Here is an 18,748-nt window from a genome sequence, read left to right as displayed (position 1 = left end):
TTCAAACCAGCAAAAACTTACAGAAAAAGGACCTGGCACAGTGGCTCACGCCTGTAATCCCAGCACTTTGGGAGGCCGAGGTGGGCAGATTACGAGGTCAGGAGATGGAGACCATCCTGGCAAGCACGGTGAAACCCCATCTCTACTAAAAATACAAAAAATTAGCCAGGCGTGGTGGCAAGCGCCTGTAGTCCCAGCTACTCGGGAGGCTGAGGCAGGAAAATGGCGTGAACCTGGGAGATGGAGCTTGCATTAAGCCGAGATCGCGCCACTGCACTCCAGCCTGGGGGACAGAACAAGACTCCATCTCAAAAAAAAAAAACACAAAAAAAACTTACAGAAAATGTTCAAGAACAATATAAAGAACTTTTCTTGGCCAAGTGCAGTGGCTCACGCCTGTAATCCCAGCATTTTAGGAGACCGAGGCAGGCAGATCACAAGGTCAGGAGTTTGAGACCAGCCTGACCAAAATGGTAAAACCCCGTCTCTACTAAAAATACAAAAAATTAGCCGGCCGTGGTGGCGTATGTCTGTAATCTCAGCTACTCAGGAGGCTGAGGCAGGAGAATCGCTTGAACCTGGGAGGCAGAGGTTGTAGTGGGCCGGGATCGTGCCACTGCACTCCAGCCAGGGTGACAGAGTGAGTCTCCATCTCAAAAAAGAAAAAACTTTTCTCCCTAAGCATTCAAGAGTTAGTGCCAGTCTGATGACCCATCACTTGAAATACTTAGATATAGATTATCTATAAACAAGGAACTTCTCCCACATAACCACAATACAGCCATTTAAACCAGGAAACTTAACCTTAATACGCTTGTATCGACTAATAGACCCTAATTCAAGGTTTTCCATTTTATCTAATACCTTCCTTTATAGCAAAAGGCCATTCAGAATTACACATTGCACTTAGTTGTCATATCTCAGTTTGAAATAGTTCCTTGTCTTCCTTTGATTTTTATAACCTTGACTTTTTAAAATATTACAAGCCAATTTGTTTTGTTTGATGCTTCCTCATGATTATATTTAGGTCACTAATTTTGGCAGGGGTGTGACAGAACTAATGCTTTGTACCTCTCATTGTATTCCAACAGGTGGCATCATTTACATTTGTCCCATTATGATGATGTTAAATTTGACACTCGATTAAAGTGGTGTCTACCAGAGTCCTTTACTGTAAAGTTACTCATTTTCCCTTTGTAATTAATCTGTATTTAGTGGGAAGGACTTTGAAATAGGATACTTATGTTGCTCACAAGACCTCAGATTGATTGATTGATTGATTTGTGTCTATACCTACTCATAGTTTGCTATTTTATTCAATAGTTTATGAACTCTTACCATCATTATTTATTTTGATATGCACATTGTCTCAGGTACAGTTTGTGAGACATCCTTTAAACTGATTCCTGTGTTATTTTGAAATGCTCCCAAAATTCTTGAACATTTCCTTGTTTTCAGCACAAAATTTTTTTTCAAGTTCATTCTACACTTTTCCAGGAATCCCTAGTTCTTTTTAGTGGACAGCGGTATTGACAGTCCAGGATCTGGGTACTAGATATGCTTATTGCTTATCAGGATACCACTGCTTCCAGGCCCTCTGTTTGAAAAGAATTGTTTATGTGCACACGCACACACACACACGCCAAAAAGAAAACTATTTCAAAAATTGAAGAGGGGATACTTCCAGACTCATTCTATGAGGCCAGCATTACCCTGATACCAAAATCAACAAAGACACACAAAAAACCTATACATACACATATGTGTGTGTGTGTGTGTATATGTATATATATGCACTTAAGTTTATATCTGTATTTATTCCTTTTTTTTTTTTTTTTTTTGAGACAGGGTCTCACTCTGTCTCCCAGGTTGGAGTGTAGTGGTATAATTACAGATCACTGCAGCCTCCACCTCCCCAGACTCAGGTGATCCTCCTCAGTTTTTATACTTTTAATAGAGAGGGGGTTTCACCCTGTTGCCCAGGCTGGTCTCAAACTCCTGGACTCAAGCGATCCACCTGCCTCGGCCTCCCAAAGTGCTAGGATTACAGGCATGAGCCACCACACCTGGCCTTATTTCTGTATTTTTATATATCAAAAACCATGAGTCCACGTAGATACATCCAATTTCAGTCTGGTAGGGCCAGGCGTGGTGGCTCATACCTGTAATCCCAGCACTTTGGGAGGCCAAGGCGGGCAGATCACTGGAGCCTAGCAGTTCAAAACCAGTCTGGGCAACATGGTGAAACTCTATCTCTACAAAAAACACAAAAAGTAGCCACACGTGGTGGCACTCACCTGTGGTCTCAGATACTCGGGATGCTGAAGTAGGAGGATCACCTGTACCCTGGGGAGGTCGAGGCTGCAGTAAGCTGTGATTGCACCACTGCACTCCAGCCTGGGCAATAGAACCAGACCTTCTCTCAAAAAATATATATATATAAGGATTGTCCTAATTTTCTCCTTTCCATATTTGTAACTAACTTCTACAGTGCAAGGCCTGGCTCCAGTTATAATTAACACATTTAGTTAATCAGTTTTTCTATATGTGACCAATGTCCTTTTTCCACTGCTGCCTCCTACCCCACATGTAAGCCTTCCTCACCCTGCTTGGGCTTTGACTCTCCTTGTTGAATTCCAATATGGATTCCCTCCTCTTCCTGCTAGGCTCTCTGACACATCATCACCCCAGGGCACCCCTTCATTGGAATGCCCTCTCACACTGCTTGACTTGAGGACTCTATGCCAGTGACCTCCTGCGCTTGGTAGACTGACATTCTGGGCTGCCTCTAAGATGCTCTCCTCACCACTGTCTGGTTCTGACACACTACAGTCAACTGCTCTTCCATATGAATGCTTTTTTACTGTGCTTGGGACAACATGCTCTGTTGTGATTTTTACTGGGCAATAGCTGACTGATACAGCCATGTAAACTTGGACTGTTACCAATAAAGGTAGACTGAATAATTATTTTCATATAATGGAAGACAGTAATCAAAAAATATTTGCAGCTGGGCGTGGTGGCTCAGGCCTGAAATCCCAGCACTTTGGGAGGCCAAGGGGGGCGCGGATCACTTGAGGTCGGAAGTTCAAGACCAACCTGGCCAACATGGTGAAACCCCGTCTCTACAAAAAATACAAAAATTAGCTGAGTGTGGTGGCCACTCCTGTAATCCCAGCTACTTGGGAGGCTGAAGCAGGAGAATGGCTTGAACCCAGGAGGTGGAGGTTGCAGTGAGCTGAAATCGCACCACTGCACTCCAGCCTGGGTGACAGAGTGAGACTCCATCTCAAAAAAAAAAAAAAAGTATTTGCTATGGCTGCACACATCAACATGGATGAGTCCCAAAAACATAATGTAGAGGTAAAGCTATAGAACACATACACTATGATTCCATTCATGTCAGGTTTAAAAGAGTAAAACTGTCCTTAAAAGCTACTAAGCCATGACTACTCTTCTCTTACCCACCAGCTTGGATATTTTTCCTCACCGCACTTGGCCTCTGACATCCTACACTAGACAGCTCTTATATGGGCCACCACAACTCCCAGCATTTCTGAAATAGATGCCTCCCATGTTCTGTCCTACTAATGGCTTGGTGGCTTTTGGACTGAATCATTAAAAAATTGTGTTTTTCTTCCGTTTTTTCTGCTTATTTTATTAGTTACCAAGAGAGTTGTGCTAAAATCTCCAACTATGATTATGGATTTGTCTATTTCTTATTTACTTCTGTCAATGTTTGCTTTATATATTTTAAAGTTATATAATTAGGTCCAGCAGAGATGAAATTGTGTTTTTCTGATTAATTGACTTTGTTGGGGAGAAAAGATTTTCTTCACCCATTGCCTAGATTCATGGCTGAGACCCCTTTAACAAAAGACAGATTAACAAAAGAAATGCATGTGATTTTATATTTTATTTTATACACACACACACACACACACATATACATATATATATATGTATATTTTTTTTTCTGTCTTTTTTGTTTTGTTTTGTTTTTGAGATGGAGTCTCTCTCTGTTGCCTAGGCTGGAGTGCAGTGGTGTGATCTCGGCTCACTGCAACTTCTGCCTCCCAGGTTCAAGCAATTCTCCCTGCCCCAGACTTCTGAGTAACTGGGATCACAGGCGCCTATCACCACACCTGGCTAATTTTTTTTGTATTTTTAGTAGAGACAGGGTTTGCCATGTTGGCCAGTCTGGTCTCGAACTGCTGACCTCAGGTGGTCCGCTCACCTTGGCCTCCCAAAGTGCTGGGATTACAGGCATGAGCCACCGCGCCCAGCCTAATTTTGGTATTTTTAGTAGAGACAGTGTTTCGCCATGTTGGCCAGGCTGGTCTTGAACTCCTGGCCTAAGTTTGATGAGGAAGTGGATAGTTTGTGGAGAAGTATGATTGGAGGGCACAAGGGGTATGATCTAATGGTAATAAATTAAGGGGAACTTAGCTTAGCCTGTTCGTTCAGATTCTTCGTGGCATCTCTGCATCTTCAAGGATAAGGTTGTTCCTTTCCTCTGGGTATACGGACAATAACCTCGGAAATGAAGGTTTTATGACTACTTCAGAGGAAGGACAGATAATTTCTTTTTTGGTCTGCTTTGAGGGGAGAAGGGCAAGGGGAGAATGAGACTGATCTACCTGTTTCTGCTGTTTCCTCAAATGCCAAGGTGCCATATTTTAGGGTAGCATATCTTGAACCCTGAACCTTTTTAGCACTGTCACATGTCTCTCTCAATCCTTGGTAATGCTTTTTGTGTTAAATCTACTCTGCCTGATATTAATATGGTCATAACAGCTTCCTTCTAATTAGTATTTGCCTGGTATATTTTTCTACTTATTTTTAATTTCAGCGTATCTGTATATGTTTATGTGTGTGTGTATTTAAAACTATCTCTTGTAAATAGTTGAGTTTTGTTTTTAAATCTAGGCTAACAGTATTAGTTTCTGGTTTTGTGGGGTTTTTTCCTCCTGCTTTACTCTGCAAGGAGGTTTCTGTTTTGTGGATTTCTTTAGCTACCATCTACCTGGTGCTTTCTATGTGTTTGGCTCTCTTGAAGGCATTTCACTTTTATTTCTGTCAAAACCATTCTAGACAGCTGGAATCACACACCTGATTATCATAATAATAGAAGAAGCACAAGTTTGAAATTGTGTCCTGGAATGTTCTTTTGTGACCTAAATTCCTTCCAAATGAAGAGGAGAGCAAACTAAAGATGTAGAAATGGGAATGGGGATTTGTTATTCTGGCCCAAGCTTATTTGTTTATCTTCAGGGAAATAAATTTTAATCTTGACTTGTTTATCTAGGTGAATAACAATGAAACACGTAGCTTTTTTTCCCCCTAAATGACTGAAGCGTTTAAAAATTTTTGGCCAACAGCATTTATTTAGTAATGATTAATCAGGCTTTTTCTTTTCTGTTTTAAATATATAATATATTTTGGTAGAGACAGGGTCTCACCTGCTGGGATTATAGGCTTGAGCCACTGCACCTGGCCAACAATTTCACTCTGTTACTCTCTTCCTTTTTGCTATGTTTGTCAACAAATATGTTACTTCTACGAACATTTTAACAGCCCTCAAAATGCTATTACTTGTAAACAATATTCACTTATATATCATTTTGTTTTTTCTGTTTTTTACCCAGTTTGATGTGTTTTAGCCTGAACAATTATCCTTAGTATCTCTTAAATTTTTTTAATTTTTTAATTTTTATTTTTTTTCAAGACAGAGTCTTGCTCTGTCACCTGGTTGGAGTGCAGCGGAGTGATCTCAGCACACTGCGACCTCTGCCTCCCTGGTTCAAGCAATTCTCCTGCCTCAGCTTCCCAAATAGCTGGCATTACAGGCATGCGCTACCACACCCAGCTAATTTTTGTATTTTTTTGGTAGAGACAGGGTTTCACCATGTTGGCCAGGCTGGTCTCCAACTCCTGACCTTGTGGTCCGCCCACCTCGGCCTCCCAAAGTGCTGGGATTACAGGCGCGAGTCACCGAGCCCTGCCTTTAGTATCTCTTTAATTGCTTATCTACTAATGATGAATTCTCTTAGCTTTGATTTGAACACATCTTCATTTTTAAAGACCATTTTCACTAGGCTAGAACTGTCAGGTTTTTCTAGCACATCAGCTCTTAAGAATGCCCATATGTTGTCTTCCAGCTTCCACTCTCCTACTCAAAAATCAGCTGTCAGCCTTTTTCTTGCTTTTTTGAAAGATATTAAGTCTTTTTTCCTCTCAGTTTAAAATTTTTCTCTTTGTTCTTAGATTTTAATAGTTTGAATATGATGTGCCTAGGTGTTAGTTATCTTTGCATTATATTGCTTAGAATTTGCTGAGTTTCTTGGATCCATAGTTAAGGTTTTTTGTCAGTTTGGGGAGTTTCTTGGCCAGTATTGATGGAAATTTTCTCGTATTTTATTCTCTTTTGTCTTTGGCATTTGTGGCTTTATTTACATGTATGTTAGATGTTTTCAGTGTATCTTATATTCTTTTCTAATTTTTTTCTTCTTTTTCCTGCTGATTCAGTCTGCATATTTTCTATTTGACCTGTCTTCCAGTTCAGTAATCTGTTGTATTGGTCTGGTCTGTTAAATACATGTGTTGGAATTCTTACTTTCAATTCTACTGTCACTTGTAGACTTTTCATTTGAGTCTGTTATTTTTCAGGTGTCTGGTGAAATTCCTCATCTTTTTATTTTATCTGTTGCTTCTTCTGGATTTTAGCATACCTCATAATTCATCTGGTCATTAGACCTTGTTTATGGAAACGTTGTAGAAGTTTCAGATGACATCATCTTCCTCCAAAGATACCTATGCTTCTATCAGACAGATTCCTAATGGATTATGTTGATTTTAATAAGAGTTAGTTGGATTGACTGTAGACTTTACTGGGGTTGGTTGGTTATTTGTTTTGCTTTTAGAGCATGGACTTGAACCTTAGTGTCTGACCCTTAGAACTGGTGAAAACCTGGGTGTTTACCAAGACTCCTCCACATTGGCAGAGCTTAAACTCTAGAGTCTGTGTGCCCAGCATTTTGGAGCTGCTAGAATCTCTCCTCAGTCGCTGTTTTCTGTTGGGTTCTTTGAATTCTCATTCTACTAATAGCTGAGGAGTTAGCCAATAACTTGAGAATTTGTTATGGTTTTCTGGTCACATTTCTTTGTGGGTCCCTCTGTTTCAGGATTTTGGCTTATAAATCCCAGCTTCTTGTCTCTCCTTGGTGTAGTGAAATGGCTTTTTTTCCCCCCTAATTCACTGCTACAAATTGGAAAGTGCCCTCAGTGAAAAAACCAGTGTGAATGTGGAGCTCACCTTGTGCATTTCCTTCCTACAGGGCTCTCAGATCATTTACATTGGTTGGTCTTCAGTGCTTTCACATAGCGCTTTTATGTTTAGACGTTCCTTGACTTATGATGTAATGTCCCAGTAAGCCCATCCACGTTGAAAATGCATTTACCCAGCACTTTGGGAGGCTGAGGCGGGCAGATCACGAGGTCAGGAGATCGAGACCATCCTGGCTAACATGGTGAAACCCCGGATCTACTAAAAATACAAAAAAAATTAGCCAGGCGTGGTAGCGGGCATCTGTAGTCCCAGCTACTCAGGAGGCTGAGGCAGGAGAATGGTGTGAACCCAGGGGGCGGAGCTTGCAGTGAGCCAAGATCACGCCACTGCACTCCAGCCTGGGTGACAGAGCAAGACTCTGTCTCAAAAAAAAAAGAAAAAAAAGAAAATGCATTTAATACCCTGATGAACCCATTGTAAAGTTGAAAAATAGTTACGTCAAAGCATTTTAAGTCTGTATATTGTCCAGCTTTTATAGCAATATTTTTAGGAGCACTACTTCAATAAAAGCCATTTCATCAATGATCAAAACAAAATCCTCTTATTGTCTTTTTATTTTTTATTTATTTGTTTTTTTTTTGAGATGAATTCTCGTTCTGTCACCCAATTTGGAGTGCAGTGGCTCAATCTCGGCTCACTGCAACCTGCACCACCTCCCAGGTTCGAGCAATTCTCCTGCCTCAGCCTTCCAAGTAGCTGGGATTACAGGTGTGCGTCACCACGCCTGGCTAATTTTTTTTTTTTTTTTTTTTTTTGAGTCGGAGTCTCGCTCTGTCGCCGAGGCTGGAGTGCAGTGGCATGATCTCGGCTCACTGCAACCTCTGTCTCCTGGGTTCAAGTGATTCTCCTGCCTCAGCCTCCCGAGTAGCTGGGACTACAGGCGCGTGCCACCATGCTCGGCTAATTTTTTATATTTTCAGTAGAAACAGGGTTCACCATATTGGCCAGGCTGGTCTTGAACTCCTGAACTCAGGTGATCTGTCTGCCTCAGCCTCCTAAATTGCTGAGAGTACAGGCATGAGTCACCATGCCCAGCCCTCTTAATGTCTTTTTACACTCTGCTGAATCTTTAGTTATGCTGCATTTGCATTCCTATTGTTGTTCAATTATGCCTTCTCTTTTTCTGTTTTCTTTTTTCTTTTTCTTTTTCTTTTTTTTTTTTTTGAGATAGAGTTTCGCTCTTGTTGCCCAGGCTGGAGTGCAGTGGCACGATCTCGGCTCACTGCAACCTCCACCTTCCGGTTTCAAGAGATTCTCCTGCCTCAGCCTCCCAAGTAGCTGGAACTACAGGCGCCTGCCACCATGCCCAGCTAATTTTTGTATTTTTAGTAGAGATGGGGTTTCACCATGTTGGTCAGGCTGGTCTCGAACTCCTGACCTCATGATCTACCCGCCTCAGCCTCCCAAAGTGCTGGGATTAGAGGCATGAGCCACCATGCCCAGACTTTTTTTTTTTTTTTTAATAAGAGATGGGGTCTCACTATGTTGCCCAGGCTGGATTGGCGGGGCTATTCACAGGTGCGATCCCACTACTGATCAGCACAGGAGTTTTTACTTGCTCAAGTTCTGACCTGGGCTGGTTCACCCCACCTTAGGGAACCTCTTTCACCTGGAGGTCACCATATTGATTCCAAAGTTACTGCAGGCACCTGATTGCCATAGCACACTACAGCCCCGGAAATCCTGGGCTCAAGGAATCCTCCCACCTCAGCTTCCCAAGTAGCTGGGACTATACACATATGCCACTGCGCCCAGTGCTGTTTTCTTTTTTATTTAGAGATAGGGTCTTGATATATTGCCTAGATTGATCTGGAATTCCTGGGCTCAAGTGATCCTCCTGCTTTGGCCTCCCAAAGTCCTGGGATTACAAGTGTGAGCCAGCCTATTTTTCTTGATAAATCTTGTCAGATTTGTTCATTTTTATTAGTCTCTTTTAAAGACTAACTTTCTGCTTAGTCAATTCTATTTCTGAAAATACCTTTATACTTTCATTGGATTTATTTTATTCTTTTGGTAAATTAGATGTTAAGGCTGTGATAAAATAGCAATTTACATAAGCACATCTGATTTCTTATATCTCTGGATTTAAGAATGTGAACAGTCTAAAGCCTTTATTTATTTATTTTTATTTATTTATTTTTGAGACAGAGTCCTGCTCTGTTGCCCAGGCTGGAGTGCAGTGGCGCAATCTCGGCTCACTGCAACCTCTGCCTCCCAGGTTCAAGCGATTCTCCTGCCTCAGCCTCCTAAGTACCTGGGACTACAGGCACCACCACACCCAGCTAGTTTTTGTATTTTTAGTAGAGACGGAATTTCACCATGTTGGCCAGGATGGTCTCAATCTCTTGACCTCGTGATCTGCCTGCCTCGGCCTCCCAAAGTGCTGGGATTACAGGTGTGAGCCACCATACCCGGCCTCTAAAGCCTTTATATATTGCATTTGTTTTGATTTTATTAGTTTTGCCAGAACTTTATTTATTTTAATATTTTCTTTTTTTTTTTTTTTTTAAGACGGAGTCTTGCTCTTGTCACCCAGGCTGGAGTGCAGTGGCATCATTTTGGCTCACTGCAACCTCGCCTCCTGGGTTCAAGTGATTCTCCTGCCTCAGCCTCCCGAGTAGCTGGGATTACAGGTGCCCGCCACCACACCCAGATAATTTTTGTATTTTTAGTAAAGACAGGGTTTCACTATGTTGGCCAGACTAGTCTTGAACTCCTGACCTCAGGTGATCCACCCACCTCAGCCTCCCAAAGTGCTGGGATTACAGGCGTGAGCCACCACACCTGGCCTATTTTAATATTTTCTAACTTAATACATAAATATAGAATGTCTCTCAACATTGTTTTTTGTTTCTGTCATTTCCACTTTCTAGTTTTTTGTTATCATCATTGATACATGAGCTTTTTAATTTATTTTTCACTCATCCAATATTTATTGTATCTCTGATAGGTACTTTTCTAGGCACCAAGGATGTATCTATGAACAGAAACAAAAAATACTTGTTTTGTGTAATTTCTAGTCAGGAGAGACAGAAAATAAATAAGTCATATAATATTTGAGAAGACACATTTGAAAAATATAAAAGCAGAGAAGAATAATGGATAAGAATCTTGGCTGGGCACGGTGGCTCACACCTGTAATCCCAGCACTTTGGGAGGCTTAAGTGGGCGGATCACCTGAGGTCAGGATTTCAAACAAGCTTGGCCAACATGGCAAAACCCCATCTCTACTAAGAAATAGAAAAACTAGCCGGATGTGGTGGCAGGCGCCTATATAATCCCAGCTACTAGGGAGGCTGAGGCAGGGAGAATTGCTTGAACCCAGGAGGTGGAGGTTGCAGTGAGCCAAGATCACGCCGCTGCATTCCAGCCCAGGCAACAGAGCTAGACTCCATCTCAAAAAAAAAAAAAAAAAAAGAATCTTTTTTTTTTTGAGACAGGGTCTCACCCTTTCATCCAGGTTAGGGTACGGTGACATGATCTCAGCTCACTGCAACCCTCGTCTCCCGGGATCAACCTTCGTCTCCCTCCTCAGCCTCCCGAGCAGCTGGACCTGTCTTTTAAGTCCACACTCCAATCCTTCCACCTCCAGAAATCTTTCCCCAGTTCTTTTAACCTTTGTTTTCTTGCTTTTTATATTTATGTTCTTTGACATAAGCTTTAACCTTTAGTTATCCAATGTTTTGTACCCAAATGAATACACAGGACTGGGTCTTAGACTTTTTTGGTAGCCCTTACAGGTTTAATAAAGTGGCACGTAGTGAATTTTAGTGAATTGATTGAATGAGAGAATTCTTTCTTAAGTGATAGGCATATTTCATTAATTCTGAGTTGCACATTTTTTCACATTTTAGCATCTGTGAAATGAGGATGCATTCTATAATCCATGGCTACATGACAATCATGATACAATTGTGACAGCCTCTCTAAAACATAGCCATAATTCCTTTGTCTTACCTAAGATAATTAACAGTAGTAATTCATAGTTCTAATTATCTTACCTAAGATAATTAACAGTAGTAGTAGTATTGTCATCAAATTTCTGGGAGTCAAACTTTAAAAGATAGCCCAAATAATCAGTTATATCATAAATTCAGTTATTCTATATGTTAACATATCCAGAGTCTGGGTGTTGTGGCTCATGCCTGTGATCTCAGCACTTTGGGAGGCTGAGGCAGGAGGATCGGTTGAGCCCAGGAGTTATTATGATGGCACCACTGCACTGCATCCTGGGTGACAAAGCAAGACACTATCTCTAATGATAACATATCCAGATACTTTTACCAGTTGTTATTACTATAAATTAGGTAATTCAAATTTTCATAAAATTATATTAATAGTTTTTGCTGTTTTACAGAGTAAGCCATATCAAAGACTTCATTGAAAAATACCAAGGATCTCAAAGAAGTCCTCCGTTTTCCCTGGCAACAGCTCTTCCTGTCCTCAGGTTGCTAGATGAGACACTCACACTGGAAGAAGCGGATTTACAGAATGCTGTCATCATTCAGAGACTCCAAAAAACTGCATCTTTTAGAGAATTTTCAGAGCACTGATTTTTGATAGACTAAGTGGAAAATTTGCAGAGAAATGATGGTTGTAAGTGGACATGCAAACCAAAATTGGGGACTGAAGAAGTCAGACTCACTAGACTTTTGGTTCGAGTACTATTGAACTCTCTCCTGATGAGAAGATGTTTAGATAAGTACAAGTTAAGAAAGTAGCATATGACTGGAAACTATATTCAGTGCACTTTCTCCAAAAGACTACCCAGAAAAATAGACTTATTTTCAAATACCAATTATCAAGATATATTAAATAGCTATATTGTTTAGAATCTTAATATGGTATAAATTAGCAAATGTATTCACAATATTCATTCAAACATCATTCCCAGACAGCAGGGATTTATTTAAATGTTAGCTGTCTCAGAGTTTTTAAATAGCTAATACGACCGGGTACAGTGGTTCATGCCTGTAATCCCAGAACTTCGGGAGGCCGAGACAGGCAGATCACGAGGTCAACAGATTGAGACCATCCTGGCAAACATGGTGAAACCCCATCTCTAGTAAAAATACAAAAATTAGCTGGGCGTGGGGGTGCGCAACTGTAGTCCCAGCTACTCGGGAGGCTGAGGCAGGAGAATCTCTTGAACCTGGGAGGTGTAGGTTGCAGTGAGCTGAGATTGAGCAACTGCACTCCAGCTTGGCGACAGAGCAAGACCCCCTCTCAAAAATAAATAAAATAAAGTAAAATAAATATAAATAATTGTGGCCGGGTGCAATGGCTCATGCCTGTAATCCCAGCACTTTGGGAGGCTGAGACGGGAGGATCACTTGAAGCCAGGAGTTTAAAACCAGAATGGTCAACAGAGTGAGACCCCTGTCTATATATTTTTTTAATTTAAAAGATAAAAGAATAAAATTGTGTAGCTCAGTATAGTATCAAGATTAATCTGCCTACTCACATTTCTAAACTTTATAAAAATGTAATAAAAGAAAATTATCTTTCTAGAAAGCCTATTCCCTTTCCATTTTATTTTCTTTCAAAAATTATGGATTTGTTTTTGGCTAACATTTGGGATTAGCCATTTATTTGCCACCACTCACTTAGAATATAATGCCGGTGTGTGTCACATTACTAGTATTTTTTAAATGCATCATATAAAGTATGGTTTTCTGTTTCTTGTTTGTTTGTTTGTTTGTTTGAGACGGAGTTTCGCTCTTGTTGCCCAGGCTGGAGTGCAGTGGTGCAATCTCAGCTCACCACAACCTCCACCTCCCGGGTTCAAGAGAGTCTCCTGCCTCAGCTTCCCAAGTAGCTGGGATTACAGGCATGCACCACCATGCTTGGCAAATTTTGTATTTTTAGTAGACACGGGATTTCACCATGTTGGTCAGGCTGGTCTCGAACTCCTGACCTCAGGGGATCTGCCCACCTAGGCCTCCTGAAGTGCTGGGATTACAAGTGTGAGCCACCGTGCCCAGCTGGTTTTCTGTTTCATACATCAGAGTCAACTTGTGAATACATTTAAAGATTATTTCATTTTGACATCACGAAGAAAAACAGGCTTTATATCTTAGACTTTAACTAAATCCAGTTAGACCTCAATTTTTCACTGTCAGATTAAATCCCCGTACCTGAAAATAAGTTTAACATTTTTTTTTGCAAATGATCTATTGAATCAGATTTAAAATGAAGCATGCATTGAGTGTGCCAAGGAACTAAGTGGTCCATAGCAGCAGTAATGTTCATAGGGTGTGAGATGCCTGCTATGAAACAGCAATTCTCAAACATTTTTATCTCAAGACCATTTGTTTATGTGAGCTATATATATTATTATATTAAATATTAAATTTTTAAAATATTTATTTATGGGCCAGGCACGGTGGCTCACGCCTGTAATCCCAGCACTTTGGGAGGCTGAGGCAGGCGGATCACAAGGTCAAGTGATTGAGACCATCCTGTCCAACATGGTGAATCCCCGTCTCTACTAAAAATACAAAAAAATTTAGCTGGGTGTGGTGGCATGCGCCTGTAGTCCCAGCTACGTGGGAGGCTGAGGCAGGAGAATGGCTTTAACCCGGGAGGTGGAGGTTTCAGTGAGCCGAGATTGTGCCCCTGCACTCCAGCCTGGTGACGGAGCGAGACTTTGTCTCAAAAAAAAAAAAATTATTCATTTAAAAATAACTTCTGGCTGGACATGGTGTCTCACGCCTGTAATCCTAGCACTTTGGGAGGCCAAGACAGGTGGATCACTTGAGCCCAGGAGTTTGAGACCAGCCTGGGCAACAAGGCAAAACTCTTATCTATAAAAATTACAAAAATTAGTGCGGTGGCTCACACCTGTAATCCCAGCACTTTGGGACACTAAAGTGGGCAGATCACCTGAGGTCAGGAGTTCGAGACCAGCCTGGTCAATGTGGTGAAACCATGTCTGTACTAAAAATACAAAAATTAGCCAGGTGTGGTGGCACATGCCTGTAATCTCAGCTACTAGGGAGGCTGAGGGAGGAGAATTGCTTGAACTCAGGAGGCAGAGGTTGCAGTGAGCCGAGATTGCGCCACTGCACTCTAGCTTAGGCAGCAGAGTAAGACCCTGCCGTAATAATAATAACTTTTTTTTTTTTTTTGAGATAGAGTTTTGCTCTTTCCCCCAGACTAAAGTGCAATGGCACGATCTCGGCTCACTGCAACTTGCGCCCCCTGGGTTCAAGCGATTCTTCTGCCGCAGCCTCCCGAGTAGCTGGGATTATAGGCGCCCACTACCACGCCTGGCTAATTTTTGTATTTTTAGTAGAGACAGGGTTTCGCCATGTTGGCCTGGCTGGCCTCTAACTCCTAACCTCAGGTGATCCGCCCGCCTTGGCCTCCCAAAGTGCTAGGATTATAGGCGTGAGCCACTGTGCCCAGCCAATAATAACTTATAAAACATGAAACGATTTAGTGAGAAAAGTGGCCGGTTTTTTGGGGGGAATTACTTTCCGTCATAAAGAAGATAGATGGGTTCTCATGTCATCTACATTCAGTCTGTTGTGCAGTCACATATCATGTAGACTCTGGAAAACACCTCTGTATACTGGTGAAAGAATGAAAAGAAGCACATAATGCCTTAGTATGATTATGAAAAACGTTTTGACTTCACAGTGCCCTGAATGGGTCTTGGGAATCTCCAGGGATCCCTCAGGCACACTTTGAGAACCAATCTATATAAAGTGATGGTTCACAATGATTCTCAAGCCTTAGCTTCAGAATCATTTGGGGCAGCTTTTCAAAAATGCCATTCCTGCCACCTACCACAAAGATTCTGATTCACTGTATCTGTGATGGGTCTCAGATCTCTGCATTTTTAATCTCACGTGATTCTTAAGTATGTGGTGGAAGTACCTTTCTTCAGGAAATTCTGTCCTAAGCTTTTACCCTGAGAAAATAAAACCTGCATGCTTTCACCATGGACAGTGGGAGACTCCACTGAAACACATCTGCTAGACCACTAAGTTTATCCTTGTCACCCAGTTTGCTCTTGGAAAGAGTCTGTTCCCTTTTGTCACTGAACCAATCATGACATAAACTTGTGCTTTACCTCCTATAGCACAGCCGAGATAAGGCTGGAACATTTAATTAAGGTTTTTACTGAGGACTCAGGAATAACAACAGGGAAATATCTATGTAACTAGATGACCTGACATAAAATCTGTCTTCTGATTGCAGTCTATTGTGAGAATGCTGCTTTTCCTAGCTCCCAGCCTTCCATGGGGCAGAAGGCTGTCTTTTAATTAGGAAGAGAGGGAGGACAAAGGAGAGCCTTTTCTTTTGTCCATTACTCTTAGAAATGAACAGGTACATAACAGAAAATAAATAATTATTGTTGGTAGTGTTTACACAGCAGTGTTAGAGCCTCTCTGTAGTGAAACAAAAATAATGTTCTTACCCAAAAAAAAAAAAGAGGCAATGATAAAATCAATGAGCTTATCTTTCTGATATAGAAAATAACAGGATGATAGTTAATACATGCTCAGGAATCTAAGAAAATGTTTCATATAGGCCTATCATGTAGCATTTTTATTTGCATAATTATAGTCAACATATGATTCTCCATGTAGGGGTCTCTCATTAAGAATGTTTCCTGTGTACCTATAGAAAAGCCTCTTTGGTAGATTTTCCGGTTTATAATTATTTAACCAGAAGATACACGGGAGGTTCTTTTGTATGTACCTGTAGAATACATCCCAGTAAGGGTCCTATGGAGCAAGACCTGTTGTCAGCAATAACCTTCATTATTCTAACTGTGAAACGTTCATTAATGCGAATAATATTCTCAAAGATTTTCTACAATGAGAATCATCCAGTAAAGCTTTTTACCTGAGAATTTAAAAGTTGTAAAATTGTTAGTTAAATGTGTATAATTATCAAAAGAGGTTGACTTTGGAAAACAAACTGAATTTGCTAAGGGAAGGAAAACTTGAAAATAATCACCTTAGATGTGGCATACAATTTGACCTAAGCAATTGTTTCAAAACTGTCTTCAGTTTCTTGAAAATAATTGTTAGGGCTGATATATAGAAATACATATCTAGGCCAGGCACGGTGACTCATGCCTGCAATCCCAGCACTTTGGGAGGCTGAGGTGGATGGATCACGAGGTCAAGAGATCGAGACCATCCTGGTCAACATGGTGAAACCCCGTCTATACTAAAAATACAAAAATTAGCTGGGTGTAGTAGTGTGCGCCTGTAGTCCCAGCTACTCAGGAGGCTGAGGCAGGAGAATCACTTGAGCCCCGGAGGCAGAGGTTGCAGTGAGCCGAGATCGCGCCACTGCACTCCAGCCTGGGCAACAGAGCGAGACTCCGTCTCAAAAAAAAGAAAAAAAGAAATACATATCTAATGTTACAGATTGTGGTTTATTGGTTAATTACTATGCATTTTTTTCAGTTTAAAAAATAATCTTATTTTATATACTTCTCTCAGTATAATTTTTCATGACATTTCAGCATGTTGATAATATGTGTGCATCTATTTCAGTGCCTTAAAGTATTTTGAGAGCAATCTTTTGCTGACAGTTGAAGAACTGTTAATGAAATACTGTTCATTAAAAGGATCTGTGAAATCATTTACCCTTGTTATAAAATAGTTATATGCAAATACACTTGTCATTTTATTTGGCAAAGTCATTCAGTTTGATAATCAACAAACATTTATTAGGTGCCTTTGCTTTAACCAACATTACTTTCATTTAATACTCAGAAATGTAAAGATATGCTATTTTTGAATACTAACTCAATGATATGTTTAATTTTTCAGCTATTCTTTGTGTCATCAGCTGAACTAGCATGAAGACTCTTTAGTAGGGTTTACTCCTTTGTTCTTTTCCTAAGTACAAACCATTTTATGAAAAAATTGCTCATTGCACTAAACCTTCAGATGGAAATGGCTTATTCAGTAGACCAGTATTTGGCTTTGTCATTTGTTTTAATGTATTTTTTGCACAGATAATTTATATTCATTATAGAAAACTATAATATGCAGATATGCTAAAATGATCCTTAAAGCACCTATTATTCTGCCTTTCACATGTAACCACTACTGGTCCTAGTGGTGCGTGCCTGTTGTCCCAGCTATTCAGGAGACTGAGGCAGGAGGCTCACTTGAGCCCAGAAGTTCTGGGGTGTAGTGTGCTCTGCCAGTCGGTCAGGTGTCTGCACTAAGTTTGGCATCAATTTGGTGATCTCACTGGAACAGGGGACTACCAGGTTGCCCATTGGAAAAGGAGCAAGAACGAATGCTGATCAGTAGTGGTAGTACACCTGTGAATAGTCACTGCATTCCAGCATGAACAACACAGGAGAACCTGATCAGTAGTGGTAGTACACCTGTGAATAGTTACTGCATTCCAGCATGAACAACACCGGGAGAACTTGTCTCTTTTAAAAAGTGAAAAAAAAAAGGCCAGGCGCAGTGGCTCATGCCTGTAATCCCAGCAGTTTGTGAGGCCGAGGTGGGCTGATCACAAGATCAGGAATTCCAGACCAGCCTAGCCAACATGGTGAAACCCCGTCTCTACTAAAAATACAAAAATTAGCCAGGCATGGTGGCACGCGCCTGTAATCCCAGCTACTCGGGAGGCTGAGGCAGAAGAATCGCTTGAACCCGGGAGGCAGAGGTTGCAGTGAGCCAAGATCATGCGGCTGCACTCCAGCCTGACCAACAGAGCAAGATTCTGTCTTGAAAAAAAGAAAAAGAAAAAAGTAAAAAATAAAAATGAGAAATTAAAAACTACTAGTAACATTTTGATGTGCATCCTTTCAGATATTTTTTAGTACATCAGCTTTTAGTCTTGTTTTAATTAAAAGGCAGCTGCCTTTGTTATTTAATCCTACTTTATTGAAATCTAATTTGTCTTTTGCATTAAAAATTACATTATGAACTTACCATCACTTTAAATAGAATACTGACTGTTAGGGAAATGACTTATTATAATTACATTTTTGCTGTCCAAAAAAGTTATTAATTTTTTTTTTTTTTTTTTTTGAGATGGAGTTTCACTCTTGTTGCCCAGGCTGGAGTGCAATGGTGCGATCTCAGCTCACTGCAACCTCCACCTCCCAGGTTCAAGCGATTCTCCTGCCTCAGCCTCCCAAGTAGCTGGGATTACAGGAGCCCGCCACCACGCTCGACTAATTTTGTGTTTTTTTAGTAGAGACGGGGTTTCGCCATGTTGGTCAGGCTGGTCTTGAACTCCTGACCTCAGGTGATCCACCCACCTCAGCTTCCCATAGTGCTGGGATTACAGGTGTAAGCCACTGTGCCCAGTCATTTTTTAATTTTTAAAATTGTTTTTACCTGCTGCCTTTCAAACTTAAAATTGCAGTAGTATAAACAACAAAGTACAAGTGTTGAGAAT

General features: G+C 40.9%; 1 protein-coding gene across 6 annotated transcripts in view; it reads left to right on the top strand.

Annotated features, from left to right (window-relative positions):
• UBXN2A (UBX domain protein 2A) overlaps positions 1–16,957 on the top strand; it is a 73,803-nt gene extending 56,846 nt beyond the window's left edge. For all 6 annotated transcript variants that reach the window (XM_055377530.2, XM_055377535.2, XM_055377533.2 and 3 more), the window contains exon 7: positions 11,706–16,957. In XM_055377530.2, coding sequence (XP_055233505.2) covers positions 11,706–11,901 — 196 coding nt within the window. In that variant the 3' untranslated portion in view covers positions 11,902–16,957. The remainder of the gene's footprint in view (positions 1–11,705) is intronic.
• The last annotated feature ends 1,791 nt before the right edge of the window (positions 16,958–18,748 follow it).

Source organism: Gorilla gorilla, chromosome 12 (genome assembly GCF_029281585.2).
Source record: "Gorilla gorilla gorilla isolate KB3781 chromosome 12, NHGRI_mGorGor1-v2.1_pri, whole genome shotgun sequence".
NCBI classification, from domain to species: domain Eukaryota; kingdom Metazoa; phylum Chordata; class Mammalia; order Primates; family Hominidae; genus Gorilla; species Gorilla gorilla.
This window is presented reverse-complemented; position numbering and strand designations above follow the sequence as displayed.